General features: G+C 40.8%; 2 protein-coding genes across 3 annotated transcripts in view; one reads left to right on the top strand and one right to left on the bottom strand.

Moving 5' to 3' along the window:
* The first annotated feature begins 340 nt into the window (after positions 1-340).
* Positions 341-12434, top strand: GPR17 (G protein-coupled receptor 17). Its single transcript, XM_089665555.1, has 2 exons — positions 341-437; positions 4517-12434. Exon 2 carries the CDS (start codon positions 4541-4543, stop codon positions 5558-5560), a length of 1020 nt encoding a protein of 339 aa, XP_089521681.1. The 5' UTR covers positions 341-437; positions 4517-4540; the 3' UTR covers positions 5561-12434.
* A 7452-nt stretch (positions 12435-19886) lies between these two features.
* WDR33 (WD repeat domain 33) overlaps positions 19887-27053 on the bottom strand; it is a 126178-nt gene continuing 119011 nt past the window's right edge. Inside the window, exons 19-22 of one of the 2 annotated variants that reach the window (XM_089665541.1) lie at positions 25924-26087; positions 25728-25853; positions 25119-25325; positions 19887-23540 (exon numbers count right to left, since the gene is read on the bottom strand). In XM_089665541.1, coding sequence (XP_089521667.1) covers positions 23338-23540; positions 25119-25325; positions 25728-25853; positions 25924-26087 — 700 coding nt within the window. In that variant the 3' untranslated portion in view covers positions 19887-23337. The remainder of the gene's footprint in view (positions 23541-25118; positions 25326-25727; positions 25854-25923; positions 26088-27053) is intronic. The other variant, XM_089665545.1, reaches the window with a different exon arrangement.

Genomic DNA, 27053 nt, shown 5'->3' with positions numbered 1-27053 from the left:
ACCAGAATGATGTTCTCCGGCAATGTGTATGCAGCTGTGCTGGACAGCAGAACAAGATGAGTATGTATGAAGGGAGCACATGACAGGAGCTCTCTGATGAGGGGTCATTATGCCTAAAGGCACACAAGGAATGATAGTTTCATCTGACAAAAGTCGTAGCCCCCTCTAGCATGTCCCCCCAAGTTACTATGGCAACAGTGCACTCATCCATTTCCCAGACACACTCCTCTCTTTGTCCTACTGTGAAAAATGCTGCTGTTCCAATGTGATTGAGGGGTGAGGGAGCGGACAGAAATGTGGGGGCGCCCTCCTCTCTATTCACAGAGCCAGATACACTACCCCAACAGAGACGCACAGTCCTACTTAAACTAGGGCACGCGGATCAGAGAAGATCAGCTATTAAGTGAGGAACTGGGCTTGAAGATTTGAGTGAGCTTGTAAGTATGCTATGACTTCTAGTGAGTACTCACACATCAATATATTAGATGGATAATAGTACAACGAATTAATATGCTACAAGTAGGAATGTATATTCTACCTGGGGTCACATTATCAGATTATAATTCACTGCGCTGTGGATGTGTAATTAATCCATTAAATGTGTGCTGTATGTTGAGATTACTATATTATTATTAGAATCATTTATTTTCATAATTCTGGTAATGTGTTCACATATTTATGGAGAGCGGCACAAATAGTCCATATTAGACAAAACTTCTGTAGGAACCTTTAAACCTTTTTTGGGTTTATTAATGGCAGTTTACGCACAAAATTGTTATTTAGAAGCAACCTAGATTTTTTTATAAAGTTGTGTGCATTTTCTTTTTGACTTTATGTGACACTGGGCAGCACCGTGTTTTTGTGGTTAGCACGTCTACAACACTGGCATCAGTTTGAATCCCATCCTGGATGTTATTTGCATGGAGTTTGCATGTGCCCTCTGTGCTTGTGTAGGTTTCCTGCCACACTCCAAAGACATGATGACATTATTATTAGACAGGATTTATATAGAGCCAACAGTTTGCTCAGCACTTTACAAAATGAAAGTAGACATTACAGTTACAATGCAATTTGGTACAAGAGGAAACAGAGGGGCCTGCTCATAAGAGCTTACAATCTAGGAGATGTAAAATGGCCTTATTATGTGTGTGTGTGTGTGTGTGTGTGTGTGTGTATGTATAAAGGTTAGATAGGGACCTTAGATTGTAAGATCCTTGAGGGCAGGATATAAAATATGTAAAATGATGCATAAATTGTTGGTGCTATATAAATGCCTGTAATAAAGAAACAAATATTTGAAAATTAGGAGCATGAATATTTCATGATAATCTTTAATGATGGGAAATTAATTACAGTTAGTACAGTGAAAAGATTTTTTTTTTTCACTTCAAATTTAGTTGATGCACATCTAATGTACACTATCACACTGTTTGTAAACAACGACTTCTGTCCATTCTGTATATTATTATTATATATATGTGTGTGTATATATATATATATATATATATACACATATACATACACTTTGTATAAATATATATATATATTGTCAGAAATGGCTTGTTTAAATTGTATATATATAACACTGAAAAGTTTAAGCCAGCGAAATCAGATATTTTATCTTTTGGTAAACGCTGGCGTGTTGAATAGTTTTTAGGGATCTTCAGAACTGTAGCAGTGTGATCACTCCCAGCCATTCACAACATCAAAGGCAATAAGCAGCATTCTCTCTGCTGACTTTATAATTTTGTATCATGTACGGTAAAGGGGAAGAGTGCTATGAAAACTGAGATGTCATCATTGAGATCTTTGATAATGACAGCTAGCAAGTTACTCCACTCACAGGACCATACATCTGAAATGTGCACTTGGTGTACAACTATACCTAAACATGAAGGAATTTCTTTCTAATGAAGCCAGGGATAGGAGTAAAACCTGAGAGAGGCTGTAACGCTTCCCCACTTTACCAAAAAAAGTGGTGTCAGTGGCTGGTGTCATATATAATTTCTACACACATATCGTGGGGAGCAGCCCCAATGGGTTAAGTCTTTTGCATGTTCAGCCTCCTGAGCACCTTTCACGCACATTAGCAGTGCAATAACTCCACCACATCTTTGGGGTTTCATATATATTAAATGTCAACAGTGTATACCTTTCCAGTGTCAAGCTATTTATATCTTTTACAAAAATGTGTGTAAAATATTTACATTTGGACTTATTTTATAGCTGCCATCACAATAATACTATATAACTATATTTATAAATTCTGATAGGATAAAACATATTCTGTGTTACATCTTTAGCCCTAAGTCCCAAAGCAACCAGGACGAAAAAACTTTAAAAAAATGTAGCCAATTTGTATGTTAAAAATTCCTTAACCTTTTACTCCAAGGTTCCTAGGTGATACTATATTCACAAAATAGGACATTTATAGTGAGCAACACAAAGCAGGGGCTTTTAAGAGAATGCATTACCTCTGATATGACCCACTCCAGTATATGCCAGACATGCTACTCTTCATTATCCCTCTCTTGAGCATAGTCAATGAACTCCTGTGAGGGGTTTGCTTAAATATAAAATGGATGGAGATATCGGGAGCAGAGAATTTTGCACCTGCTGGAGTTGGTCATGTTGAACATTGCTGAAAATACTTTTTTGTGTGTTGTTTGTTCAAAAAACTTTATTTATTGTGTAATCCTAAGTCACAGTCAGTATTAGCATGTCCTCATTTTCATACAAAGTGGTTGCAAAGGCTAAAGGTTTTTTTTTTACCTAATTCATTCTCTTCATTAAAGTAAAAAACCCTCAAAGTTCAGCTCTCTCCGCTCCCCCTAAATACGTACTTGAGCCTGATCTCAATTTAGTCCTGTGCCCAAGAGTAGCAGCACTGCTCTCTCTCTCTTCACTTGACTCAGGGGCAGCAGCGGGATCCATTGGCTCCTGTTGCTGTCAGCCAAATACTTTGAGGAGAAAGCAGGGGGTGGGGCCAAGCCCATTTTAGGATTAAGCCCGCACCAGTGCCCCCATCAACAGCAGCTTGCTATAGGGGCACTTGTAGAAGAAGCCAAGAGCACCGGCAGGAGACCCCAGAAGAGGGAACAAGGGGCCACTCTGTGCAAGACCATTGGACTGAGCAGGTAAGTATAATATGTTTATTATGTAAAAAAAAAAAAAGTAATATCTGAAATTGAACCTGTGCCCAGATCATACACACTGAAGTATTTACATATTCTGAACAAACCATAAAAGCACTTTAAAACAAGCCTTCGTTCACTGCTGTATCTGTAAGCATTGTGAAGAAAAATTTTTTTAGATTCATAATAAAGTCACTGTTTTGTACATTAGTTACATTAACTGCTCACTGGTGCTATGCCTAAACCATTCATTCCAGCCATAAAATCTGTATAATATGTTCATTGTTAGGATTTTCAGTGTTGCCGAGAGTTTTAATGAAATGCATGTTGATATGAGTTATGCCTGTGGACATGTTGCTTGATAATAAGGCTTTCTCAACAGTCTACACCGTATTTCTCCCAGCTAGCCAATAAAAAGGCTAACACTGTACAACATAAACAACTAGTTATATCCATACAACTTGGGGCTTCTCATCTATCTCCAAGGCTCACTGATGTGCATGTTTTTGCAGCAAACCTGGGGAAAGCTTGGGGGGAGGTTGCTGTACTAACGATGTGATTTTAGTACTGCGATCTCCCCACTGAGCTGTTGTGTTCTGACAGGGGAACCACCATCCCACCAGAACACACTGGTCAGCACTCGCAGTCATTGGCTGAGAGTGCTGATCAGAAGCCGATTGGCTAATGGTTTTCCAGCAAGCTCATTTGACAGAAGCTGGCCGAGAGTTTGGCTTCTGTCAAGAAAACTCGTACACACGGGCCAAAGGTCACCCGGTATCTACTGTACTGGCTGATTTTAGGCGATATTCAGCCTGTGTGTACAGGGCTTAAAATTTTACTAAACCCAGGACCCTGCATTCACTATATTTGGTCTCCCACAGTACACACAACATGGAAATGCAATTATTTTAGAAAATATAAACTTTTTACACAATGCAGAGGATTAACCCCTTACGTTCCACAGTGAGTATAACAAGCATGCTTTACTGCATATACAGACTGATTTTACTGTTGTTGGTTTAGTAACACTTTAAGACTATAGTAGTAGTGACTAAGCACCCCATTTAACTACCTGTGAAAATCCATAAACATTTTAGCAATCTGTTTTTATTGCTTTCTCTGAGATCCCTTGGTACTTGAGATGTCTTCTACTCATCACCGTAGCCATAACATTGCATGGTCAGGTAACCCAAATATGCATGTTTATGATAAAATGCTTTAGGACAGATATTTTAGAATGTAAATATTTCTATGTCCTTCGTTAGCTTTAATGGGATCCTACTGCAGTTATGAGTAATCGTATAAAAATGCAAATATCTGAGTAATAAATTAAATGAATGTCAATAATTACACTGCTAATCAATGTCTCTATTTTTTTCTAGTGTTGCACTTAAAAATAGTTGAAGATGAGTGGTTCACAGAACAAAATGTTTACAAATTCCTCTGTATTTGTTTTGGTGGATCCATGTGTACAGGAAACCTGGTTGGAGAATGCTCTTCTGTCTGTCTGCTACCTGATGGGCCTTTTTGTAGGAGGCCTGGGAAACATCCTAGCTCTCTCACTGTTTGCACGAGATCGCCAACCCAAATCACCATCTGACATCTTTCTCCTTCATCTTGCACTTTCAGACCTCTTCCTACTTCTCAGCCTACCCAACAGACTCTTCTATCATCTCTCTGGAAATAATTGGCCTTTTGGCTCACTGGCTTGTAGACTGTCTGGCTTTGTTTTCTACTTAAACATGTATGCCAGTCTTTATTTTCTAGCTGGGATAAGTATTGATAGGTACTTGGCCATTGTGCACCCTCTCAGCTCTGTCAAGATTCGAAAGCCCTTACATGCTCATATTGCATGTGGCTTTTTATGGGCTGTTGTTGCATTTGCTACAGCCCCATTACTGTTAGGACGGGGAGCATCAATGGAGGAAAATGTTTGCCGCTTGTTGTACCGAGAAACACCATCTTTGAGGGCATTATCCTCTCTCAGTGCAGCTTTTGCCATCCCCTTCTTGGCCACAGTCATTTGCTATGGACTTATTTTAAGGCGTCTTAGAAAAGGAGGTGACAGGAAACCAAAGGAGCGTGCAGTGAAGATGGTTCTGCTGGTCTTAACAATATTCCTGATCTGCTTTGTTCCTTACCATCTCAGTCGTACCTTATACCACGTTTTGATGCCTGGAGGTGAAAGCTCAGAAGTGTCATCTTCTTGTGATTTAAGACAAGGTTTGGCATTGGCTAACAGATTTACCTCCTGCCTAAGCACCCTTAATGCTGCCCTGGATCCTCTAGTCTATTTCTTTGCTGTCAAGAAATTCCGTCAGAGTCTGGTTTGGTTTCCATGTAGACGGGATAGGAGAGACAATGTAAAAAATCATGAGGAAGGCCGAACAGAGGACAGCTCACTCAGTGCCAAGACAGAAGTATAACAAAAAATTGAAGGGTTAAAAAAGATTGCAGATGACAACAAAAGAGAATCAAATCACCAAATGGCCTTCATACATTAGAGGAAGAAAGAAAGAAAAAAGGCCTCATTTTTGGATATTGAACACTGAAACTCACATCCTGTGTTAAATTTTGGAGGTTTAACAAGCCACAAAGACAAATCACTCATTTAATGCCTTAAACTAGTAGTTTTCAAAGAGAGGACAGATACCACTGACTATACAAACGTCAATGTAGCGCCACCCCCAGAGGAGCTGCTGAATGTATTGTCTTTGTGTAATTGGAGATGACACCTGGCTCACCCAGCAATTACCGACACAGCTAGGGCTCTTTAACAATTTATTTGAACAGCAACAATCTGAGAAAAGACAATTTGTATCTCAAAAACCACACAAGCAACAAAACAATTTTTTTTTTTTGGACAGAATAATAGCTATGCACTAGCAATGCTCTTTTCTAGCAATATACATTTCTATGGGTAGCTTACACTTAGTACCAAGCGATAAAACAAAGCTAATTACAATACCTAAACAGTCCATTCCTCACTGGCCAGTGGTAGATGAGATGAGCACGTTGGCCAGCAGCGGTGACGCACCTTTAGAAATAGCACAGTCTCGGTAGAGAAGAATGTCAGTTTGCTGAAGTTTGAGCTATTACCAGTCCCACACTCACTCCCAGAATTTCTATGCATTCACAAAGTTTCAGTTTGGTATAGCTTTAGCCATCAGCAGGGGGAGGGAAGGCTCTACCCGGCAGTTCAGTCACACAAGGTGTTCACAGAGTGCCTCACACTTTCCCAGGAAGTAGACTCATGATTTCCAAGTCAGAACTCCAAACAGAGGCTTGTCCCTTGGCTTCATGGAAGTTTCCTTGGGTGACAGCCACTTGCAACAGGTCCTGGGCACACCCAGTTAATATCTCCAGCAGCAGATATCCAAACACACTCACGAGGGGCGATCTCCAGCAGTGGGGTACCATGCGGATAGGCAGCTCAGCCTCCACACACTCTTGCACCCACTCACCATGTGTGCCTTCACTCCTCTGCCTCATCCAGCTTTTCCTCCTCTCTTCTTAGTCTTCTTAGATAGAATCAGACACCGCTAAAGTGACTGCCTCAGTGGTTTCCTTAAAGATGGCCGCAGCATTTCTGTATTATTGAATGTTCAACTAATGATGATTGCTACACTTGCACACAAACAAGTGTTCTACCAATTTCATAGAAGAATAATGCAGCAACAACAGGAGGAAACACAAATGTCTGCATCAACTATAGAAGAACAATGTTTTTTCTTGCATTCTCTAAAAAATAAGTATAAAATGGGATTGAATAGGTAACTTAATTTTAACGAGGCATGTTATATACTAGTAACGTCATATGTAATAGATGCCAGTAGCAAATATTATAATAATTGCCCATGGATCTGTGCGGCAAGCTGGACCTAATGTTTGATCTCCCTGTGCCCCTCGTTTCACCTAATAAACCCTTAGGCTTAACTCAGATGGCCATTGCTGTGAATACTCTGTTGTAATCCCCTTATTTATCTCACATCTCACACACAGCTGAAGATGTAATTACTTGCAGATCCATAAATATGCAGTAATGTTTAATAGGAGCGGGTAGGAAAATAAATTGGAGAGTGAGAAGAAAGAAAGAAAAAAGGTAGGAGGACAGAATAGGCTGAAGGCTGCAATGGCAGAGTTGCCATTGAACAGGATGTGTGGCAGACACTGATCGAAGTTATTTGGAAAGGTCAGAAAAAGTGAGTTATGATTAATAGCCAACATTTTTTCTATTTACCAGGCAGTAGGCTATTTTGAAACAATGCTTAAAGTGGGAAAAAAAGATTTCTGAGCTTTTGCCAAAGGTTTAGTAGGGGTAAAAATGTATGTGTATCTTTACCCAAGTCCCAGCTTGCAAAATTGGTCCAGTGCTTTTTGATGCGAGGGCAATACCACCAAATGTGTTACAAAAGAATGTTACATTCATGGAAGTGATTAACGGAGTTTATCTGGGTAAACCTTGTGAGTCATTGGAGTACCAGCACACCAATAATTTGTAGATGACTTTGAAAGCAGAGGTATTTAGAGACCAATGTATAGCTGTTTTCCAAATCTGTTTCCAGGTATCTAATTCAAGGTTAATGATTGGGTCTGAGTCTGATTGCAAAATGTATGGAAAAAATTAGAGGATGATTGGCCTTTTAATATTGATAGGTAAATTGTAGAGATAAGTACCTTAGACTGAGAATTATTTGGGCACCTATTTTAAAATGATGTCAAAATATGTAGGTAGGTAGGTGAAAAGATCTAATGCCTTAGGCATAATTGGGATCATAGACCATGGAGGCCTTGTTTTATCCACCAAAAGAATATTGACGGTTTATAAGGCCTGGAGTAAATTCGGGGTTCCCCGAGATTGTTATAAGGGGAAAAAGGAGATAATATTTTAAATTAGTACTGGACATTATCCCATATATTTGAAGAATACTTTATTGTGGCATTATCCACTTGTTTTTGGAATTCAGGGGGTTCTATATTAACCCATAAGGGGGCCTCTTGAGTGATGTGCTTTGAAGATAGTTGGGCAGCTCGAGCTGTATAGAGTTTAGTAAAAAACAAAACTTCTTTATCAAAATCTAGGCTCCAGATTTTACCCAAATAAGCAGTAGAACACATTTCTGTAGGAGTCTTAATATAGGTTCTGGGGTAGGGTTGCCACCTCATCCCTTTAAACCCAAACACATATTAATTACAAAGGTTCTGAGGCTAATTTAATGCAGATAAGGCACTAAGGGAGTTTAATTACCACCTTAATCAGCCACAGAACCTGTGTAATTAATATGTGTTCAGTTTTAAAGGGATGAAGTGGCAACCCTATTCTGGAGACTCTAGTCCTGAAGGGCGCTAAACAAAAAGTTTGTGGGAAGGGTAATTAGAGTACTGCTATTTCTCATAGCAACAACAGTTTGTACCCTTTTCAGGTTTCCATAAAGCTACCAAGGGCGATAAGAAATATGTTAATATAACTTTATATAGTTACTGGTAGGTCAAATGATTCACAATGGAGAGAAAATGTGACTTCAAGGATTCACATGCTGTATGAGTTAAAGGACTTTTTTTTACTTATGTACATGAAATGTTTGTTAGCTTGTTCTTAAATATGTGGTTTAATGGGATAGTTGCATTTTGAGAAATGTAAGATTTTCTCCTCCCAGACACCGCCAAATTATCTTCACACCTCAGCAACAGGCACTCTTTTTAGTGATTGGAATAACTTTCCTGCAGTCACAGAACAGAAATAATGTTGACATACCAAGGAAAGTAGGGTCAGACCTCCTAATTCTGCAATTATCGACAATGCTGGTTGTTGTAGGTAATTGTAGGCGCTTTTTAGGGGACAAGGATCTAAGAAGCCCTATGATTAAATGTAAGTACAGAGAGAGGCCTAACATGATTTTAGTTTTCATTTTATAGCAGATTAGTGGAAAATAAGTGGAAGTTTAGGCAAATCCTAACTAATTCTAATCCTACCTGCAGCCACTTTCTAAACTTAACCTGTCTAGCCCTGTAAAGAAGAAATCGCTGCACTTACCTGTTCTGCCACCGTTTCAGTCCGGTCCCTTGCTAAGCTGTTGGAGGTGTCTCCGGTCCAGTGTGTAGGAGTGTGCAGGAGAGGCAGCCGACAACGGAAGCCCCATAGTAAGTCTATGGGTGGCATCATTTCCCAGGCATTTCCCAGCTGTTTTTGGTTCTCTTGCGCACACAGCATCCGCTACTGGTGGCTGGATGGGCTTCAGAAAAGGTATTTATAGTGATTTCTTCTTTACAGGGCTAAATACTGTAGATTAGGCTTAGAATGTGACTAGGGTTAGAGCTAGTTAGGATTTGGCTGAACTTCCACTTCAAAGTCTCTTCTGTATAGTGAATCTGTTTAGTATCTTGTATAGCCAAAGTGCAGGTTCAGTTTAGGAAAGAGCTTAATGCAAAACTATAGGCAAAACCTTTTTTTTTCATTTTGGATAGAGTAAGGGAGGACTATAACCCCTGTCGGTTTTTTGTCATGTGTTTCATTGGGGAGATTTACCTTCACTTCCTGTCCTATAGCCAAAACAGGAAGTGAGAGGAAATCCCTACGAATTAAGGGAATCCCTTGGGACCCCCCCCCATTATCCCCATTGGAAGATTTCACCTCTATCAGTTTTATGGGGACAACCCAACATTAAGATTTTCTTTAGCTTTTACTTCCAATGATATTGGTAAAAAGGACAAAAAGAGAGGACTAATTTCCCTAATGGGGACACAGACAGCAATAAAAACCTAGTACTGTAGGCATTCTAATCCTTCTCTACTCTGCCCAGCACTAAAAAAAAGGGTTTCCTTTAGTTATACTTCAATACAGAGTTCTATAGCTCTGACTGAAAGTGTAAATATAGATCCCAATACCAGGCCTTCAGAGACTCACTATGAAAATCCATGAGGTTACCTCTCCTGGTTGCTTTATAAAGCCTTCACCAAAATTATGCATCACATACAATTACCTGTTGATGATTCAATAATAACTAAAACGTAACTGCACTTTTGTTAGGATAAAAAAAATCTCATTATATTTAACTGTATACATTGCAAGAACATAGTAAATAGAGAGGGGTGGGAAGGGGGGAAATCTGTCTGCTATAATCACAAGACTGCTGAAAGAGCAGAGAGTCGATCTCTGGGGGGGGGACTTGTGTACATAAACAGCATACCGAATGCCCCTACTGTCAGGGGTGTACTTGACACAAGGCAAACAAGGCATTTACCTAGGTTGGCATTTTTCAAGGGAGGCAACACTGCCCCTTAGAAGAAGGGAGACACACTGCATGGGAACCAAGTGGGTTCTAAGAGAGGCTGCGGGTTTCATGATGGTGTATGCACAGCCCGACTCTCGTTCCCGGGGATGTCCGGAGCTGTGAAGGTGAGTGTCTTTCTCCCTCTCGCCATGGAGGATGGTGGCTGGTGTATGGGGAGCAGTGGTAGTGGAAGGCTTTCTCGGGTGGGAGTCAGGGGTGTTGTTGGTCAATGTCAGACTCTCTCTGCAAGGGGGGGGGCGATGATTTTTGTGTTGCCTTGGGCAGCACAACACCTAAATACACCACTGCCTACTGTTACAATGGGTACAAGGAGGAAAGCAAAAAGAAAGTTAAAATAGAATTAAAGATAAAGCTTTTTTTTCTTCATAGAGTAAGGGAGGGTTATAACCCCTGTTCATTTTTTTCCACCCTCTGTGTCCTAATGGGGAGATTTACTCTCACTTCCTGCCCAAAAGTCAAAACAGGAAGTGAGAGAAAATCCATCCAAAGTGAGAGAATCCCTGGTTGTCACCAGAACTAGTGTCCTCATTGGGAGAGTTTTCCACTATTCCTGTTCTGGGGACAACAAAAAATTTGGGATTTTACCAGTAATGACAAACAGGACAAATAGGGTAAATCTCCTCAACGAGGGCACAGCTAGCAAAAAAATCCTGAGTGTTCTATTCCTTCTCCACTTTATCCAAAACTAATAAAAAAGTTTAGTTATTTCAGGTACTTATATAGCACCGTCAATTTACGCAGTGCTTTACATATATATTGTACATTCCACATCAGTCCCTAACCCTCAAGGGGCATACAATCTAAGGCCGCTAACTCACATTCATACATACACATACTAGGGCCAATTTAGACAGGATCCAATTAACCTACCAGCATGTTTTTGGAGTGTGGGAGGAAACCAGTGTACCTGGAGGAAACTCACGCAGGCACAGGAAGAACATGCAAACTTCAAGCAGGTGGTGCTGTGGTTGGGATTTGAACCAACAACCCTAGTACTGCCGGTAGGAAGTGCTAACCATTTAGTTATACTTTAATTCTTAGCAATGTCAAATTTCACAATATCCTTAAAAAAATAATTCAAAATTGATAAAACCATTATGTATAGAAAGTGTTTTTTTTCTAGCTTGCAGCTATAGCTCCAGTGATAATCTGCCTTTTAGAAATGGCTGCCTGCCTACTTTTATTTTAATATTAAGTGTCTGGAAATGTTGGGTGGCCCCATCAAGAGTCAAAGTTTTTGATGTACTTGACCTTTTCCATCCAGGCAAACCACTGCAAGGAAGCATCAAGGGCCGGTTAAAGGCACGCAAAGGGCTGCATCCAGCCCATGGGCCACAGTTTGGAGACCACTGTCCCAGAGTGACAATGCTGCTTCTCTATAGGTGCAGTGAGTGTTGTCATCCTAGGACAGGAAGTATTTTATTGGCTGGACTGCCAGATGAAAATTAAGAAAAACAATTCAAAAAGAGAACTAATGCAGCCACCACCTCAAAGGATTTGTAAGTTGCAATATATTAAATTGGCTATTTGATGTACATGTTTTATGTGCTTAAAACACAGGTGTGACTGTGACCTTAAAGAAATATGCTACACCAAGTCAAGTGAGTGAGTTCTGGGGAGCTCCTTCAAATATTTAGAATTTGTATGCATTTTATATTTCTGTGGTTATTTTATATGTATACTGTATATTTAGATTGTTGCTTAATATGGAATATGTAATATGGATTTATTTAACCTTAACACTGAAATCTTGTAATCCATTGCCAATCATTGTTTTGGCACGTTATATTGTATGTCATTGTAAGTGGACTTTTTCAATATTTTTTAATTGACAAAGGTTGTGAGCAGAACCTGCACTATTAAATTAATACCCCAGCTTCATTATTTATTCACCAAAACCTCATGTAACCATGTGCTAAATCAATAAAAACCAGTTGCTGCATTTACCAATATGTGCCAGCACCTTTGTGGGCCAGGTGCCAGAATTAAATGTAAGAGTTCTACAGTATGTTGTCTTTCCCATTATTTACTTAATTATATTATTCATTAATGACAGTAGTCAAAGAAGCACACAAGTCACATCAGCAGAAACTAGCTGCATTGCATCATTTGTAGATGTGCTGCTAGGTGGACTTTCAGTATGAAAAATGGTCACTTAAAAAAGGTTGCCAGAAAAACTACAACTAGGGACACACATGTGACATTCAGCATTACTACAAATGCAGCTCAGCAAGCATGCCAGAAGGGAACGATGTCTGCTGAAATCTGAAAATGGTACCTAAAAGGTGGTATCCCTTGAGGCAACAAGCAGTGTTTGAAGATGTAAATAGAAAATAATACCAAATTGCACATACTACTGCAAACAGTGGGGGACAGAGAGTCAATATATTGGATCATTTGTTGTAATTTTAATACAGAAAATTAGAAGAGTTAGATTGGGATGTGATAACAAATTGAAAAATATAGTGAGGAGCATGTGGCTGTTGTCTTCATCTTTTCAATAAAAGAATTTTCATTAAGTGCTTATTAACGGGGCCAGGAGATTGACTTGCATGCATTTATCAATTACATAGACTGCACCCCCACTGCCAGAGACAGAAGATGATATAAAATAAATGGCAACTGGCATTTGCAGAAGGGTCAGTAATAGTCCTTGATTTCAGGAGGCTGTCCCCAGATAAAATTGGCCTTGGCTGTGTCCCCAGCCTGGAGCTGAGCCTGCTCAGCCACAGAAGGCAGGCCATTCAAGCACCAAATTAAAAAGCTCCTTTCCTGCCACCTGCTGTGTGACCAAATGAGTTATTGTCTGATCCCAGTGGATTAAACTTTTACAGGGCAACTGACCTGTATGCACCAATCAGGTTCCTTGTAACAAAAAAAAAAACATGAGCAAAAGATCAATTCACCACAGCTGAGGTCATCTGGAATATGCAGTTCAATTTTGGGCACCAATTCACAAAAAGAACATTGGGGAACTGGAGAAAGTATAAAGAAGGGCAACCAAACTGATAAGAGGTATGGAGGAGATCAGCTATGAGGAAAGATTATAGGAACTGAATTTATTCTCTCTTGAGAAGAGGAGATTAAGGGGGGATATGATCAACATGTATAAATACATCAGTGGTTCATATAGTGAACTCGGTGTAGAGCTATTCACCCTGAGGTCATCACAGAGAACAAGGGGGCACTCTTTACATTTGGAGAAAAGAAATGTAATCTCCAAACATGGAAAGGTTTCTTCACAGTGAGAGCTGTGAAAATGTGCAATAGACTCCCTCAAGAGTTGGTTCTGGTCAGCTCAGTGGATTGCTTTAAAAAAGGCCTGGATTATTTCTTAGATACACAGAATATAACTGGATACTAACATTTATAGGTAAAGTTGATCCAGGGAATATCCGATTGCCTCTCGAGGGATCAGGAAGGGATTTTTCCCTGCAGGAGCAAATTGTATCATGCTTTGCTAGGTTTTTTGCATTCCTCTGAATCAACTGTGGGTGTAGGATTATAAATTTTTTTTTATGGTTGAACTGGATGGACTTTTGTCTTTTTTTAAGTCAGACTAACTATGCAACAAGGGTCCTATGGCCCCCTCCACCCAATGCACATCAGGGGATAGAGACAGGAACCAGGAAGCATGCTACTCCCTTCAGTCTTCGCCCCTCTGGTGGGCATACCCCCCTAAGGGGTCTCCAGCAACAGGACTCCACTATGACTGTTACATAGTTAACCACTTCAGTTCCTGAAGATTTTATCTCCTTTATGGCAAGGCCATTTTCTCCTATTCAGTGCTGTGCTACTTTAACTGGCTATTGCTCAGTCATGCAATGCAAAAAAATGTAACTAACTCGCTCACTGCCCAGGAGATCGCTAATCACTTATAAAATAAGATTGATACAATTTGTGACGAGATCTCCACTGTACAGATATCTCCCTCACCCTACACTCCTTGTCCTTCTGCACAATCTATACTTCCTTGTTTAACCCAGCTACTATAGAGGAAATTAGTAAACTTTTTCCTAAAGCCCACCTAACCACCTGTCCCCTGGACCCTGTTCCCTTGCAAATACCATGGTCACCTCTGGCTCTATCCTTTACTCTTTAATTCACTTCTTCAATCTCTCCCTTTCTACTGGCATCTTCCCCAACTCTCTAAAGCATGCACTAGTCACCCCCATAATTAAAAAGACCTCACTGGACCCCGCCAATGTTAAGACACCTAAGACCCCTCTCCTTACTCCCTAGGGCCCTCAAATCCCTCTTGTATTGAACTGTATTGTTACTGTATTGTCTCCCGTTATATTGTAAAGCGCTGAACAAACTGTTGGCGCTATATAAATCCTGTATAATAATAATAATAATTTTGCCTCCAAACTCCTTGAACGTCTAGTCTACAACCAGCTGAGCTGCCACCTCATTGAGAATAACCTTCTCTCGTCCACAACACTCCACAGAAACTGTTCTCCTAAAACTCCCAAACTACTTACTAACAGCTAAAACCAACGTTCACTATTCCATACTCTTACTCTTGGACCTGCCTTCAACACAGCTGACCACCCCCTCCTCCTCAAAAAACTCTATTTACTTGGCCTCCATGACTGTACTCTCCATTGGTTTGAATTTTATCTATCTCATCACACCTTCAGTGTCACCCAGCAGCTGGACTGTCCAAGTAATTGGGCTGCACCTGACATGGGCTGCTGGGAGGTATATAAGCCCACCCTTGACTAAAGATCAGTGCTTCACTATTTTTCCTTCAAGCCACATCCCTGCCTGAGCCTGGTTCCTGATCCTTGTACCTGACCCTGAAACCAACTCCCTGTATCCTGCTTCCTGCTCCTCTCGTCTCATGTCCCTGTCCTGACCTTATTCTGTGTTCCCTCCATGTGTATATAGTTAATTAGTTTATTTGGGGTTTGCACAATCACATTTATTTTTTCACTTGCATTGTTTATGGTTTACTGGTATTGGAAGTGTGTCATTTGTCTTAATAAACTTATTTTAACTCTATTTCAGTCTGATCCCTGATTCCTTTAGGTCAGTGTTTCTCAACTCCAGTCCTCATGGACCCCCAACAGGTCATGTTTTCAGGATTTCCCTCAGATGAAACAGCTGTGGTAATTACTAAGGCAGTGAAACTGATCAAATCACCTGTGCAAAATAATGGAAATCCTGAAAACATGACCTGTTGGGGGTCCATGAGGACTGGAGTTGAGAAACACTGCTTTAGGTACAGCCAACTGATCTAATTACCCTTGCTGGATGCCTACATCTCTGACATAATACTGAAGCCACTAATGATTAGATGCGCTGCACCTGGGAATCGGGTCCCAGCATTTGCTGATTGCTGCAAGATGCAGTCAGAGGAAGTTTTGTATTGTACACTGCTTGTAACAGAGGACAGGGAATATTGCCGCCAAATTTTAAAATTTCAAAGATGGTGCTCCCCGTGCCGTCCTGCATGCCTCTGATGGTGCTCCCCCTGCTGCCCGGTCTGTCGCTGTTGGCGTTTTGCCTGCCTGCAACGGTTTTGTGCCTGCTGCCCAGCTACACTTTGGAACCAGAGTCTCATTTGCTGTTGGGTCTAATTTTGCTGCTCCTCCAAGTTTGTTGCATGCCTGGCATGGGCTGCCTGCTCGGCCAAAGATCCTGATCGCTGTCCCTCTTGAAGCCATTTGTTGCACCAAGGCTTGATAATCTGCATACCCACTTTGGAAGTAAGAACTGCATTCCCCAGTTAAGCCCCAGTAATAGAGACCTTCTGGGAAAGGGCAGAGTTCCATCTGAACCTTGCCTTGACTTAGGTGGCATATCTGCAATCCCAGGTGCATTAGGGGACCCTTGCTGGGTAACCAATGCCTTAGGTAGACCTGTATGACTGTTAGAGGATGAAGTGGTTGCTAGCAAACCAGATGTGGGAGGTCCGGTTGTGATGGGACACCCTGGCGTCAGGGTAGTTGCATGGACCAGGGATTCTGGTGTCAGGCCTTCAAGGTCCCAACATTGGGACATGTGCTGCATTGAGGGCATGGAGATTTTGGATGTTGCGCTTTTTCAGGGATCTGACCTATGGGGAACCCAGACAGCTGTCGGACCGCAGTGGCGGGGTAACCAATCAGCTTCCAGACCCTGGCGGTGGGGTGCATGACCAATTACCAGACTCAAGTGCCACACCTTCCAGTGGGTTAAAAGACTTTGGCCTGAAAAGTGCAAGAGCATCAGCAGACATGAAACTTTTTTGGACTTATCCTGCACCCACATGGACTGTCAGGTTAAAGGCAAAATGGAACGTCCGGAGGTAGCTTCTCAAGGGGTGGGGGGAGACTGTTAGGACTTGTGTCATTACCTGGGTCCACTGCTGGTGGCGCTGTTATTTCCAGAGTAAAATGGCACAGTTCCAGTGGTCATCAGCAGGTGTCTCTTAGCATCTGGACTTTCCCAGTAATTGGGTTGCACTTGACATGGGCTGCAGAGAGGTATATAAGCCCACCCTTATCAGTGCTTCAGTATTTTTCCTGCAAGCCACATCCGTGCCTGAGCATCCTTATACCCGACCCCGAGACCTGCTTCCTGCTTCTAGTAGCTGGCTCCCTGCTCCTCTTGGCTCCTGTACCTGTCCTGACCTTATCCAGTTTTCCCTCTGTGTATATAGTTAATTATGTTGTTATTTGGGGTTTGCACAATCACATTTATTTTGTCACTTGCATAGTTTATAGTTTACTGGTGTTGGTGTTTGAAATGTGTAATTTGTCTTAATAAATGTATTTTAACTCTATCTCAGTCTGATCCTTGATTCCTTTAGGTACAGCCCACAGATCTAATTATTTTTGCTGGATGCCTGCAGCTCTGACACTGCTGCTTTATCCCTTTTCTCTGAGGGATAGAGTAAATTTGGAGGCCTTCCTCCCACTTAAGGCCTCATTCACAGAGGTGCACATACGCATACACCCACATGAGGAGCATGTTTTGCCTGCATGGAATGCACAGGTGTTCCTACAGGCAGTCTTGGTTCATGTCCAATGCGACATAGCCACTGCTCTCAGTTCGACATCGGTGTGGGCATTGCCTTCATGCAGATGGATAAGAAAAGATTTTATGTAAAAAAAAAAAAAAATTGTATGTTGCTTTTACTTTGCAACAATATCATCTGCTTTTCAAACCTCTAATGACTGGAAAGGTGAAATTCTACCTAATTTTAACTGGCACCTTAAGTGCTGTACAGGGCAAAAAAACAGCAAGAGGAGTGAAGGTTCCATGGCCCCGTGGCATTTAAGTACATTTCTGCCTCCAAATCTGATTACGCAGGCATCAGCAGTTACTTTTCCCAAATCTCCATTATCCAAGCAAGCAGTCCTGAAAGGTCCCCTTTAGTATAACTGCCACAAACATTAGTGCTCCAGCTAATTTGTCTCTGATCAATATGAATCTCCAGTATACTGTCCTCATTTTAAACATCCGTTCTTATTAAATTCTGAAACATCTACACATTCATCCAAGGATGTTATCGGGATCTCTTCTGCCTAAATATCCACTCTATGAAAATATGTGGAAATTGTGTCATGTGTGTATAGAGACTCATAAGAACAGGGAGAGTTTAGGGTGGTGCAATTGAAAGAGAAGAGTGGTTCCTAGAACACTGTATAATAACTGTAAGAGCACTGATCTAAAACACTACTTACAGCAAATTAACAAATTTCTGAATATATTTTTTTAACACTTCTGCAAGTTGGCAGATCTACCATATTAAAATGCAACATATTTGTAGTACCCAAATAAACAGTGCCCATGCAGACAACAGTTGCTGATCATGTAGCACAATCCAGTTGCCCAGAAGCTTTACTATTCACTGGCATTTCCCTAACAAATATAGTCAAGCTAATTTGAACATAAATGTTTTACCTAAATGGAAAGGGGAGCAGTTAGCACCTCAGTGGAAATTATAGCAATCAGAAAACCATTTTAGGCCCTATCTTAGCCATCCTTCTTTTCAAAGACAGCACTTGGCTGTCAGCTGCCTGCTACTGCTATACACACAAGACTATGAACTAAACCAGGGCTTTAAATTTCCACTCGCCTGCTCGCCAATGGCGAGTGGAAATTATGGTGGGGGCGAGTGTGTCCCCCAGGGCTGTCTTGCTGAGCAGGCTCGGAGCTCAGGCCGGATCTGTCATTGGCACTGGGAGCTGTCAGACTGCTCAATAGCTGAGCGCAGTGAAAGCAAAGCAAGGAGTGTGTGCTGTGCTCTCTGCCTCCCTCTAGAGTGCAGAACCCGGATCTGTGCGTGAACAATGAAGTACTGCAACTTTTTATTGGGGGGGTGTACGTGTACATGTGTGTGTCTGTGTATGCATGTACAATTGTACATGTGTCTGTGTGTATGTACATGTGTGTATCTGTACATGTGTCTGTGTGTGTGTACATGTGTATGTATGTACATGTGTCTGTGTGTATGTACGTGTCTGTGCGTGTGTATTTCTGTGTATGTACATGTATCTGTGTGTATGCGTGTCTGTACGAGCCTATGTGTATACATGTATCTGTATGTGTGTGTGTACATGTGTCTCTGTGTGTACATGTTTCCGTGTGTGTGTGTACATGTGTCTCTGTGTGTACGTGTGTGTGTACGTGTGTGTGTGTGCGCGTGTGCGTGTGCGCGTGTGTGTGTACAGGTGTTCCTGTTTGTGTGTATTTGTTGGTGGTGAGTAACTCTAAGGCCTGGCTAGTAGCTCAGGACTTGAAAAATTTTAAGCCCTGAACTAAACCACTCTGGCCTGGCTGAGCTGTTTCAGGTCTATAGCCAGCTTTACAGATAGTTTCCCAAATCTCTCATAAAAAGGAGGCACAATGAGGCTGACTACTAAAGCCAGTGGACATCTTCACTCAATATCTTGTAGGTGTGTTCACTCTGAATATCCAATCATGTATGTACAGATGAAAATAACAAGAATTTGCTCCACATAATTATATAACCGAAGTAAATCATAACTTATTGAGTGAAAATCATCAACTCCTTTAAGAACATCACCGTCATTAAGTGAGCTTCTTTTAAGTTTTAGTAACTAAGCAGAGTTTCTACCTGGCATTTAAGAAGTGTAAGGGACAGGTCACATCTGCAATCTTCTGACAGGCAACAACTTGGCAGCGGTGTTGATCCCTGACTGGCCAAAATGCCGCAAATTCTTGCTTTGGGAGAGAGAAGCAACAGAGTGGTGTGATCATTTTTTTACCAGTGAAGGAGTGCCACCACGAGTTGGTAAAATATTTTTTTTTTTTCACTTCTCTCTTAGCTATACTGTTGCAGGCAGCAGTAGGATTGCTAGTGTGACGTGGGCCTAATGGTGCTCCTAGCCTTTCAAAGACCATTTGATGCATACATGCCATCGCCTTTGTCTATAATCACAAACATTCAGCTTGATTGAGCATTTGTATTTATGCCAATGAAAAGAAGTGATAAACTGAATAATTTAATTAACTAAGTCATATTTACTGGGATACCATAATGAATGTCCACATCCAGTGTATCATTGTTTTTTTGATGTGTATGGATTTTCTTTCTTCTCTAGGAAATGCTATATTTTATATGACACAGGCCAAGTATTGATGTTCATGCTCGTCTCCAGGACTTCTCCAGAGCTTCCCCCATCCTCTGGAACTCTCTACCCCAATTTATCAGACTATCGCCTACTCTGCTCCCTTTTAGGCGATCTCTGAAAACCTATCTATTCAGGGAAGCCTATCCTGCCCTCATCTAATACTGGAATCTTCTACTCTTCCAACCAGTCCATCCCCCACAGTTAGTACCTTTTGTACCACTAGCCCCCCCCTCCTAGATTGTAAGCTCCAAGGAGCAGGGCCCTACTAACCCTCTTGTATTGAACTGTATTGTTACTGTATTGTCTCCCGTTATATTGTAAAGTGCTGAGCAAACTGTTGGCGCTTTATAAATCCTGTATAATAATAATAATAGACACTGGTTCCCTATAGGCTGGTACATTCAGGTGATTGGACACTGGCAAGCTTTTGAGGACACGCCCCCTGGGCATCTCCCCTATAACCCTACTCCACTCTGTGAGTGCTCTATTTCGCAACAAGCAATGCAGAGTAAAAAAGGATTAGATAGGAGTGTGGCCTGTGTCTTGCACTTTACTCCAAGATATGGAATTTACACACAAGTCAAAACTCCTTTGATCCTAATCAGTACATCACACAGGCTTGATATTCATGGACTCTGGGACATCCCCAAACAATGAGTGAGAAGGGTGGGCAACAACTATGCAAACAAAACTGTGCCAACAGACCCAACAACAACTAGGGTCAATTGACCCACTTAGAGTGCCCCTGCAAAATCCCTGCAACTGAAACCTGTATAGGCAGTAGATTGGACATCCGCCTGGTAAAAGTTTAAAAAGTATGAACAAAGAACCAGCCTTACAGAGCTGGGAAACAGATGCTTGGTACCAGAATGCCCAGGAAACACCCACTGACATGGTGGAGAGAGCACATAAAAATGAAAGAGGAGTTATTTTCTTTAGGGTGTAAGCGGTCTTATCCATCCAGCCAGTCATGGCAGACCTGGAAGCAGGATGTCCTTTGAGAGGTCCTGAGGGCAGGATGAATAGGGAGCTGTTGTTTTGAGGTAGACTCTGATGGCTTTGATTATGTTCAGGCAGTAAAGAACAATTCCCTTTGGGTGTTTTGGAGAAGGGCACAAAGATGGTAGCCTGTCTTCAGCAAGGTGAAGGACCGATGCCAGCTTAGGAAGAAAAGATGGTCTTATGATAACATTGACACTAGGGGGTTATTTACTAAAATGGGAGAGTACAAAATCTAGTGCGGCTCTGCATAGAAACTAATCGGCTTTCAGTTTTTATTACCAAAGCCTAACTGAACAAGCTGAGGTTAGACGCTGATTGGCTATCATGCACAGCTGCACCAGATTTAGTAAATCTTTCCCTGGGGCTTAATGACATTTTAGTTTTTGTATTTTTTATCACAAAAAAATATGTTTTTCTGAGTGTATTAAGTGATTTTATTCAGTTATGGTTTCAAGGTGTATCACCTTAGATGATTTATTTGAAACACATCCAGTCATTACCTATTTTTGGTTACATAGCATTAAAATCCCTGAGATTTGCACATTGATTTTTTTGAGTTGAGTGCCATTGGTTGTTTGCCACTTTTACCATTTAGGCAGGGCTGGTCACTATTGTTTATTTTTACTTTGGTTTTTCTTTTTATGGGGCGTAAGACGACCTTGTGAAGAAACAGGATTGGCTGCTTAGAAGAGCGTTTCTAACACAGAGACACGCCTGACATATGTGATAGCAACTAAGAATGCCCCTTTGCATGAGAGATGATCAAGAGGATTTCCTGATGTACAAGAATGGATGCTGCAGAACAGATAGAACGAGATTGAGGGCCCAAGAAATGGGGGGTGGGGGGGGCTTGGAGCACGATCCAAGATATGTCTTGAATAAAGGTTTTGACCAGGGAGATCAAAGTCAGAAGGTTTTGAAAAACAATGGACAAGGCCAAAGCCTGTCCTTTTAATTACCTCACTACTGGACACTTTTACTCCCTTCCTGCCCAATTTTCAGTTTTCGGTGCTTTCGCATTTTGAATGACAATTGCCTGGTCATGCAACACTGTATCCAAATTAAGTTTTTAGGTTTTTTCCAGACAGATAGAGCTTTCTTTTGGTGGTATTTAATCAGCACTGGATGTATTGGTTGCTAAACAAACGCAAAAAGACTACATTTTGGAAAAAGAAACCCTCACTTTTTAAAAATGTTTTAAAATGTTGCAAATAAGTAATTTTTCTTCTTCACTGATAAACTGCATGGATAAAGAGGCACTGATAAGCAGCATTAATGGGCACTGATAATCAGGGCACTGATGATTATCAATGTAAATGCCTCCTGCCACAGGAAAGACGGTTATCGGCTTTCCTTTCTTCAGATAGTGACAGCGCTGAGGAAAGAAAATGCCAATAACCGGCATTTGTTTACATGTGATCAGATGTAATTGGACACAGCTGACAACATGTTAAAGAGACAACGTCATTGGCTCTTTACCCTGATCTGAGATGCGCTGTGTCTGAGGGACACAGCTCACTACCAATCGCTATGCTGTGTGACAAGAATGGAAGGACGTCATATGGTTTATTTTACTACAACTGAAGAGTGCAAAATTTCACTTCTACATAGAAACCAATCAGTTTCTGAAGAGGTCTATCACCTTAGTTAAAAAAAAAAAAAAAAAGAAGAATAGGACTCCATTCACCTGAATGCACCAGCCTATATTCCAGGGTTTATGAATACTCAGCCTGTGTTCTGTACTGTAGAATTAAGATATAAAAGTTAAGACAGTCTACTAATATGTCTGATCAACTGTCCCACACAGTGGCCAGGCAGGGTGAATGTCCCCTCATGCCTTCAAGTAGCTTAGGAGACCTCTGAGAATCATAAACAAACCATAGACAAGGGTACTTGAACACTAATATAAACAACGTATTACTGCTCAACAAAAGGGGCATAAAACAAAAAGCAGAATGTTTCCATTATTTGTTGAGAACTTTACATTCCGCATTTCTTACAAAAAAAAAAAAAAACATAACTATTTAACTGACAAACTGTACAAAGTTTTGCAGTTTTTTTTTTTTTTTTTTATCTCCCATTTTTTGAGGGAAGGGAGGGCAGGAAGTGACAGCTGCAACAACATTAGCACTGATGGAAAAGGACTTAAAAGAAAAACAAGAAAAACAAATATAGTCGAATTGCTTTTTTCCTGGAGTTCTATGACGTTTCCAGTGTTCCAGCAAAAAATGTGTTTATAGTTACAAGCACAATCCTCTTCAGCACTGATGTCACAGCCATCCTTAAAAGTCCTGTAATGTTTGGTCCAATATGGACTCTTTATCGACTCCTCCCACCTCCGCTGGTACTTCCACTCCCCCGAGGACCTCCTCTCCACTGACTAGAGTTTATACTGCTGTTGGATCCAGATCCTCCCCGGCCCCAGTTTGCCCGAGAAGCCCTTGTGGAACCCTCCTCATGTTCCTGGGAGCTGGAACGGCTAAGTCTTTGTGACCTTGCTGGAGGTCCAGATATTTCCCGGCCTGTAAGGTAGAAAAACAAGAGACAGTGAGAGACTACATACCTAGACACTGTATGATTTTAGATGTGTTGGGTTACTTTGCTTAAAAAATAAATAAATTCTATTTTTCAATACCAACACCCTAATCACAGTAATGGATTGTAAATAATGAAAATTATCTGATTTTTTTCCTTAGTTAGTTTCCTTAGTGGTGTCTATTATATTCAGCATCCAGAAAACCATGTAATATTCATGTACTTTTATAGGATGGAGTCAGGCAGGAGGGGGAGGGGCATACCTCAGAACTCAGGACCTTGATAATAAAGACAAAGTGTGAACAGCTTTCTGGATAATAAAAAGTAACAGCAGAACCTTGTGGTACCCTCCTCTTATGCAGGACTTTTAAAGTGAATTTGTCAGACATTTAACATTTGGTCTACTAAAAGCAATGCATGTCTAGGTTCTGTGGCAAAATATACTCATTTGTCTTTAACCACTTCCAGTCCGGACACTTTTACCCCCTTCCTGACCAGGGCAATTTTCAGCTTTCATCGCTATCACACTTTGAATGACAATTGCGCTGTCATGCAACACTGTACCCATATGCATTTTTTACCATTTTTTTGAGACAGATAAAACTTTATTTTGGTGGTATTTATTCACCGCTGGGATTTTCATTTTTTTTTGCTATGTAAATGAAAATGTCCAAAAAGTTTGAAAAAAAGTGTTTTTCTTATAAAATTTTGCAAATAAATAATATTTCATCATAAATCTTGGCCAAAATTTATTTCGTTATCTTTATAGTAAAAAAAGAAATAAGCCAAAATTAGTTTATAATCAAAAATTATAATTTTTAAACATTTTTATATTATTTATTTTATTTTTACATACTGTTACCCTAGCAGTACAGTGTCACCATGGTGACACTGTACTACTTTTGGGGGGTGAGGAAAATTTTTTTTTCTTTACACTGATTGCTTTTACACCCATATAGGATGTAAAAGCAATCATTTCTCTTTCTCTCTGTCTGCATTCTTGCAGCCATTGAGAACTACTGAGTGAGCTGTGATTGGTCACAGCTTGTTACATGGTACAAGGCTGTTGTGAATAGCCTTGTACCATGTTACCTCTGTGATCATTCACAGATTTCACACGTAGTAAGCAATGATGTCACAAGTGACATCTTGCTTACTACTTTGCATGTGATCATTGATTGGCCAATCAGTGATCACATCATAGGAACCTCGTACAGAGGTCCCGTCCGACGATCCGTGTTTCACTGTGTCCGGAGGACACAGCGGGCACCGGATCGCGGTGCGGTGCGCTCCCGGTGAGCGCGCACAAGCAGGGTGCGGCGAGGCCGTTTTTTAAACGGCCGCCCGGCCCTGCAGTGCCACCTTCCGGCCGTTTATATACAACGGCCGGTCGGGAAGTGGTTAAAGGTTAACTTTGCTTGGCTTGGAGCATATTATCTCCAATATAATTCTTTACAAATTTTGATATCAAATTATGATTTTGACCAAAAATAAACAGACAACCCTTCTCTACTGATTTAGAGATCATTTATCTTAGTAATTCTCTCTGGAAAATTCATGTCTACCTTTCCCAGAGTCGTCTCCTGGGCCTCCCATCGCATCCATATCTCTATGATCAGGGGTTCCAGGTCCATCATGCCAAGGTCTTTTGCGAGGTGGTAGAGAAGCCATATCCATGCCTTGTAAAGAAGATGATCGTTCCCTGCTGGCTGGAGAGTGACTTTCTGGGGTTGGAATGTCCTGGTGTGGACTGCCCTGAAAGTGATCTTGACCTGATGGAGAAAAAAAAAGCATGTAGATATACAAGATGATCTTACCTGAAGTAATAGTGCTTATATCAGTATACTATATCAGTTTTCGATAGGTAGATTCACTAAAGTGGGCAATATTACATTTTAGAAAAATACCATTTAGTCTAGTAGTTATACAGTGTTCTTCAAAAAGGATGGTGGTGAGTAGATCGACTTCTGTACAACCAGCCTACCCATACATGGATCGGAATTCGCCTGGTCCCTGCTGAACCGGTCGAATTTCAATCCACGTATGGCTGCCCTTAGAGTAAACCTTAACTCTTTTACAGTTTTGAGCACAATAAAAAGGTGAGGATATTTTGTCAATGTAAAAAAAACAAAAACACACACTAAGGTTTTGTAAAGATAGAATGGAGTTCTTACTTCCATCTCTGTTTAGGTCTCGAGACTGGTGATTAGGCCCCCGATCTGAAACAGGAAACCTGTCTGGAGTGGGTAGAAGTCCTTTTCTTGCTTCTGGTAGAACAATACAGTTAACAGAGAGATCAACTATACACCAACCAAATTACATCTATAGTAACAATTCACAAAACAGATTACATATAAGGAGGCAACTAACCTCTCTGAGAACCCCGACCACGACCCCTACCAGAATCCCGCCCTCTACTAGGTTCATCCTTCATATCATAGTTGTCATCCGGACCAAATTCATCTGCATTAAAGAATCCTTCCCTTCCTCTAGAGCCACGACTCTCATGTCTTGGAGGACCAGACCTGCGAAAACTAATTTGAAGAAAACAAATCAAAATCAGTCTTAAAACTAAAATGTTGTATTGATTTTGGTCTTGATAGTTTAAGTTACAAAATGCATCATGTATTTTAAAGAGTAACAACACAAAATTCCGAACCACAATCATATGTCTATAACAGTTTTGATGTGTCAGAAGGTGTATATTATCATCCAAAAAAACATTTAGTGTTTTAAATAAATTATAGTGACCAAACATAAATTAGTGTCCAAAAAAATATATATTAGTGTCCAAAAAAAATATATATATATATAGATCTTCAGTGACTTGAACCAATTGTGAAAAATCCACCACCAAAGGAGATTAAATGAACTCACCAGAGCTAATGGCTGGTCAGATTATAAACCAGCAACAGCACTTGTGCTCTGGGAGCAATAAACCCGATGTCCAAATAGATATGGTGATGTTTCAGATACTTCCGGATAGTAATAATCACAGACAAACAGACAAAGCTTTTTATGTAGTAGAGTGTATATGTATAATTAAATTGGGAAACACCTGTTCAAGCTGGCGTGATTAAGGAGACTAGGAACGCAGTGATTGGCTGGGTGTTAAAATTATGTAGATGAAGGGTGGTATTTATAAGAGCTGTCTGACGTTCCCATTTGTACCGCCCCTTGATGACGTCGGTGTGACGAAACCGGTTGGGCGTGGCCTACACGATGTGGACGTTAGAGAGCCTTGCTGTTCTGTGCTGTATGGGAGAGATCCGCGGTGAGCGGTAATTGTATCTCACCTTTTTTGCGATTGAAGCTGGTGTCTGTTGGACACCTTGTTTGTGAGTTTCCTTATACCTTTTTTATTAAAGAAATAAATGAAAAAACGTATTGCACTATTATGTTCTCTTTTTTTGTCCCTGAGTGTACTGTATGCTCTCATGGAGATATGAGAGAGTGGAGAAGTTCATCATAAGAGATTGGGCTGCAAAGTTGTTTGTCTG

This window comes from Staurois parvus, unplaced genomic scaffold (assembly GCF_062004578.1).
Source record: "Staurois parvus isolate SC_StPar_1 unplaced genomic scaffold, SC_StPar_1.0 ptg000049l, whole genome shotgun sequence".
Taxonomy (NCBI): domain Eukaryota; kingdom Metazoa; phylum Chordata; class Amphibia; order Anura; family Ranidae; genus Staurois; species Staurois parvus.
This window is presented reverse-complemented; position numbering and strand designations above follow the sequence as displayed.

Bases quoted from the DNA above. Each gene is read 5' to 3' on its own strand.
- GPR17 (XM_089665555.1), top strand. From the start codon at position 4,541: ATGAGTGGTTCACAGAACAAAATGTTTACAAATTCCTCTGTATTTGTT.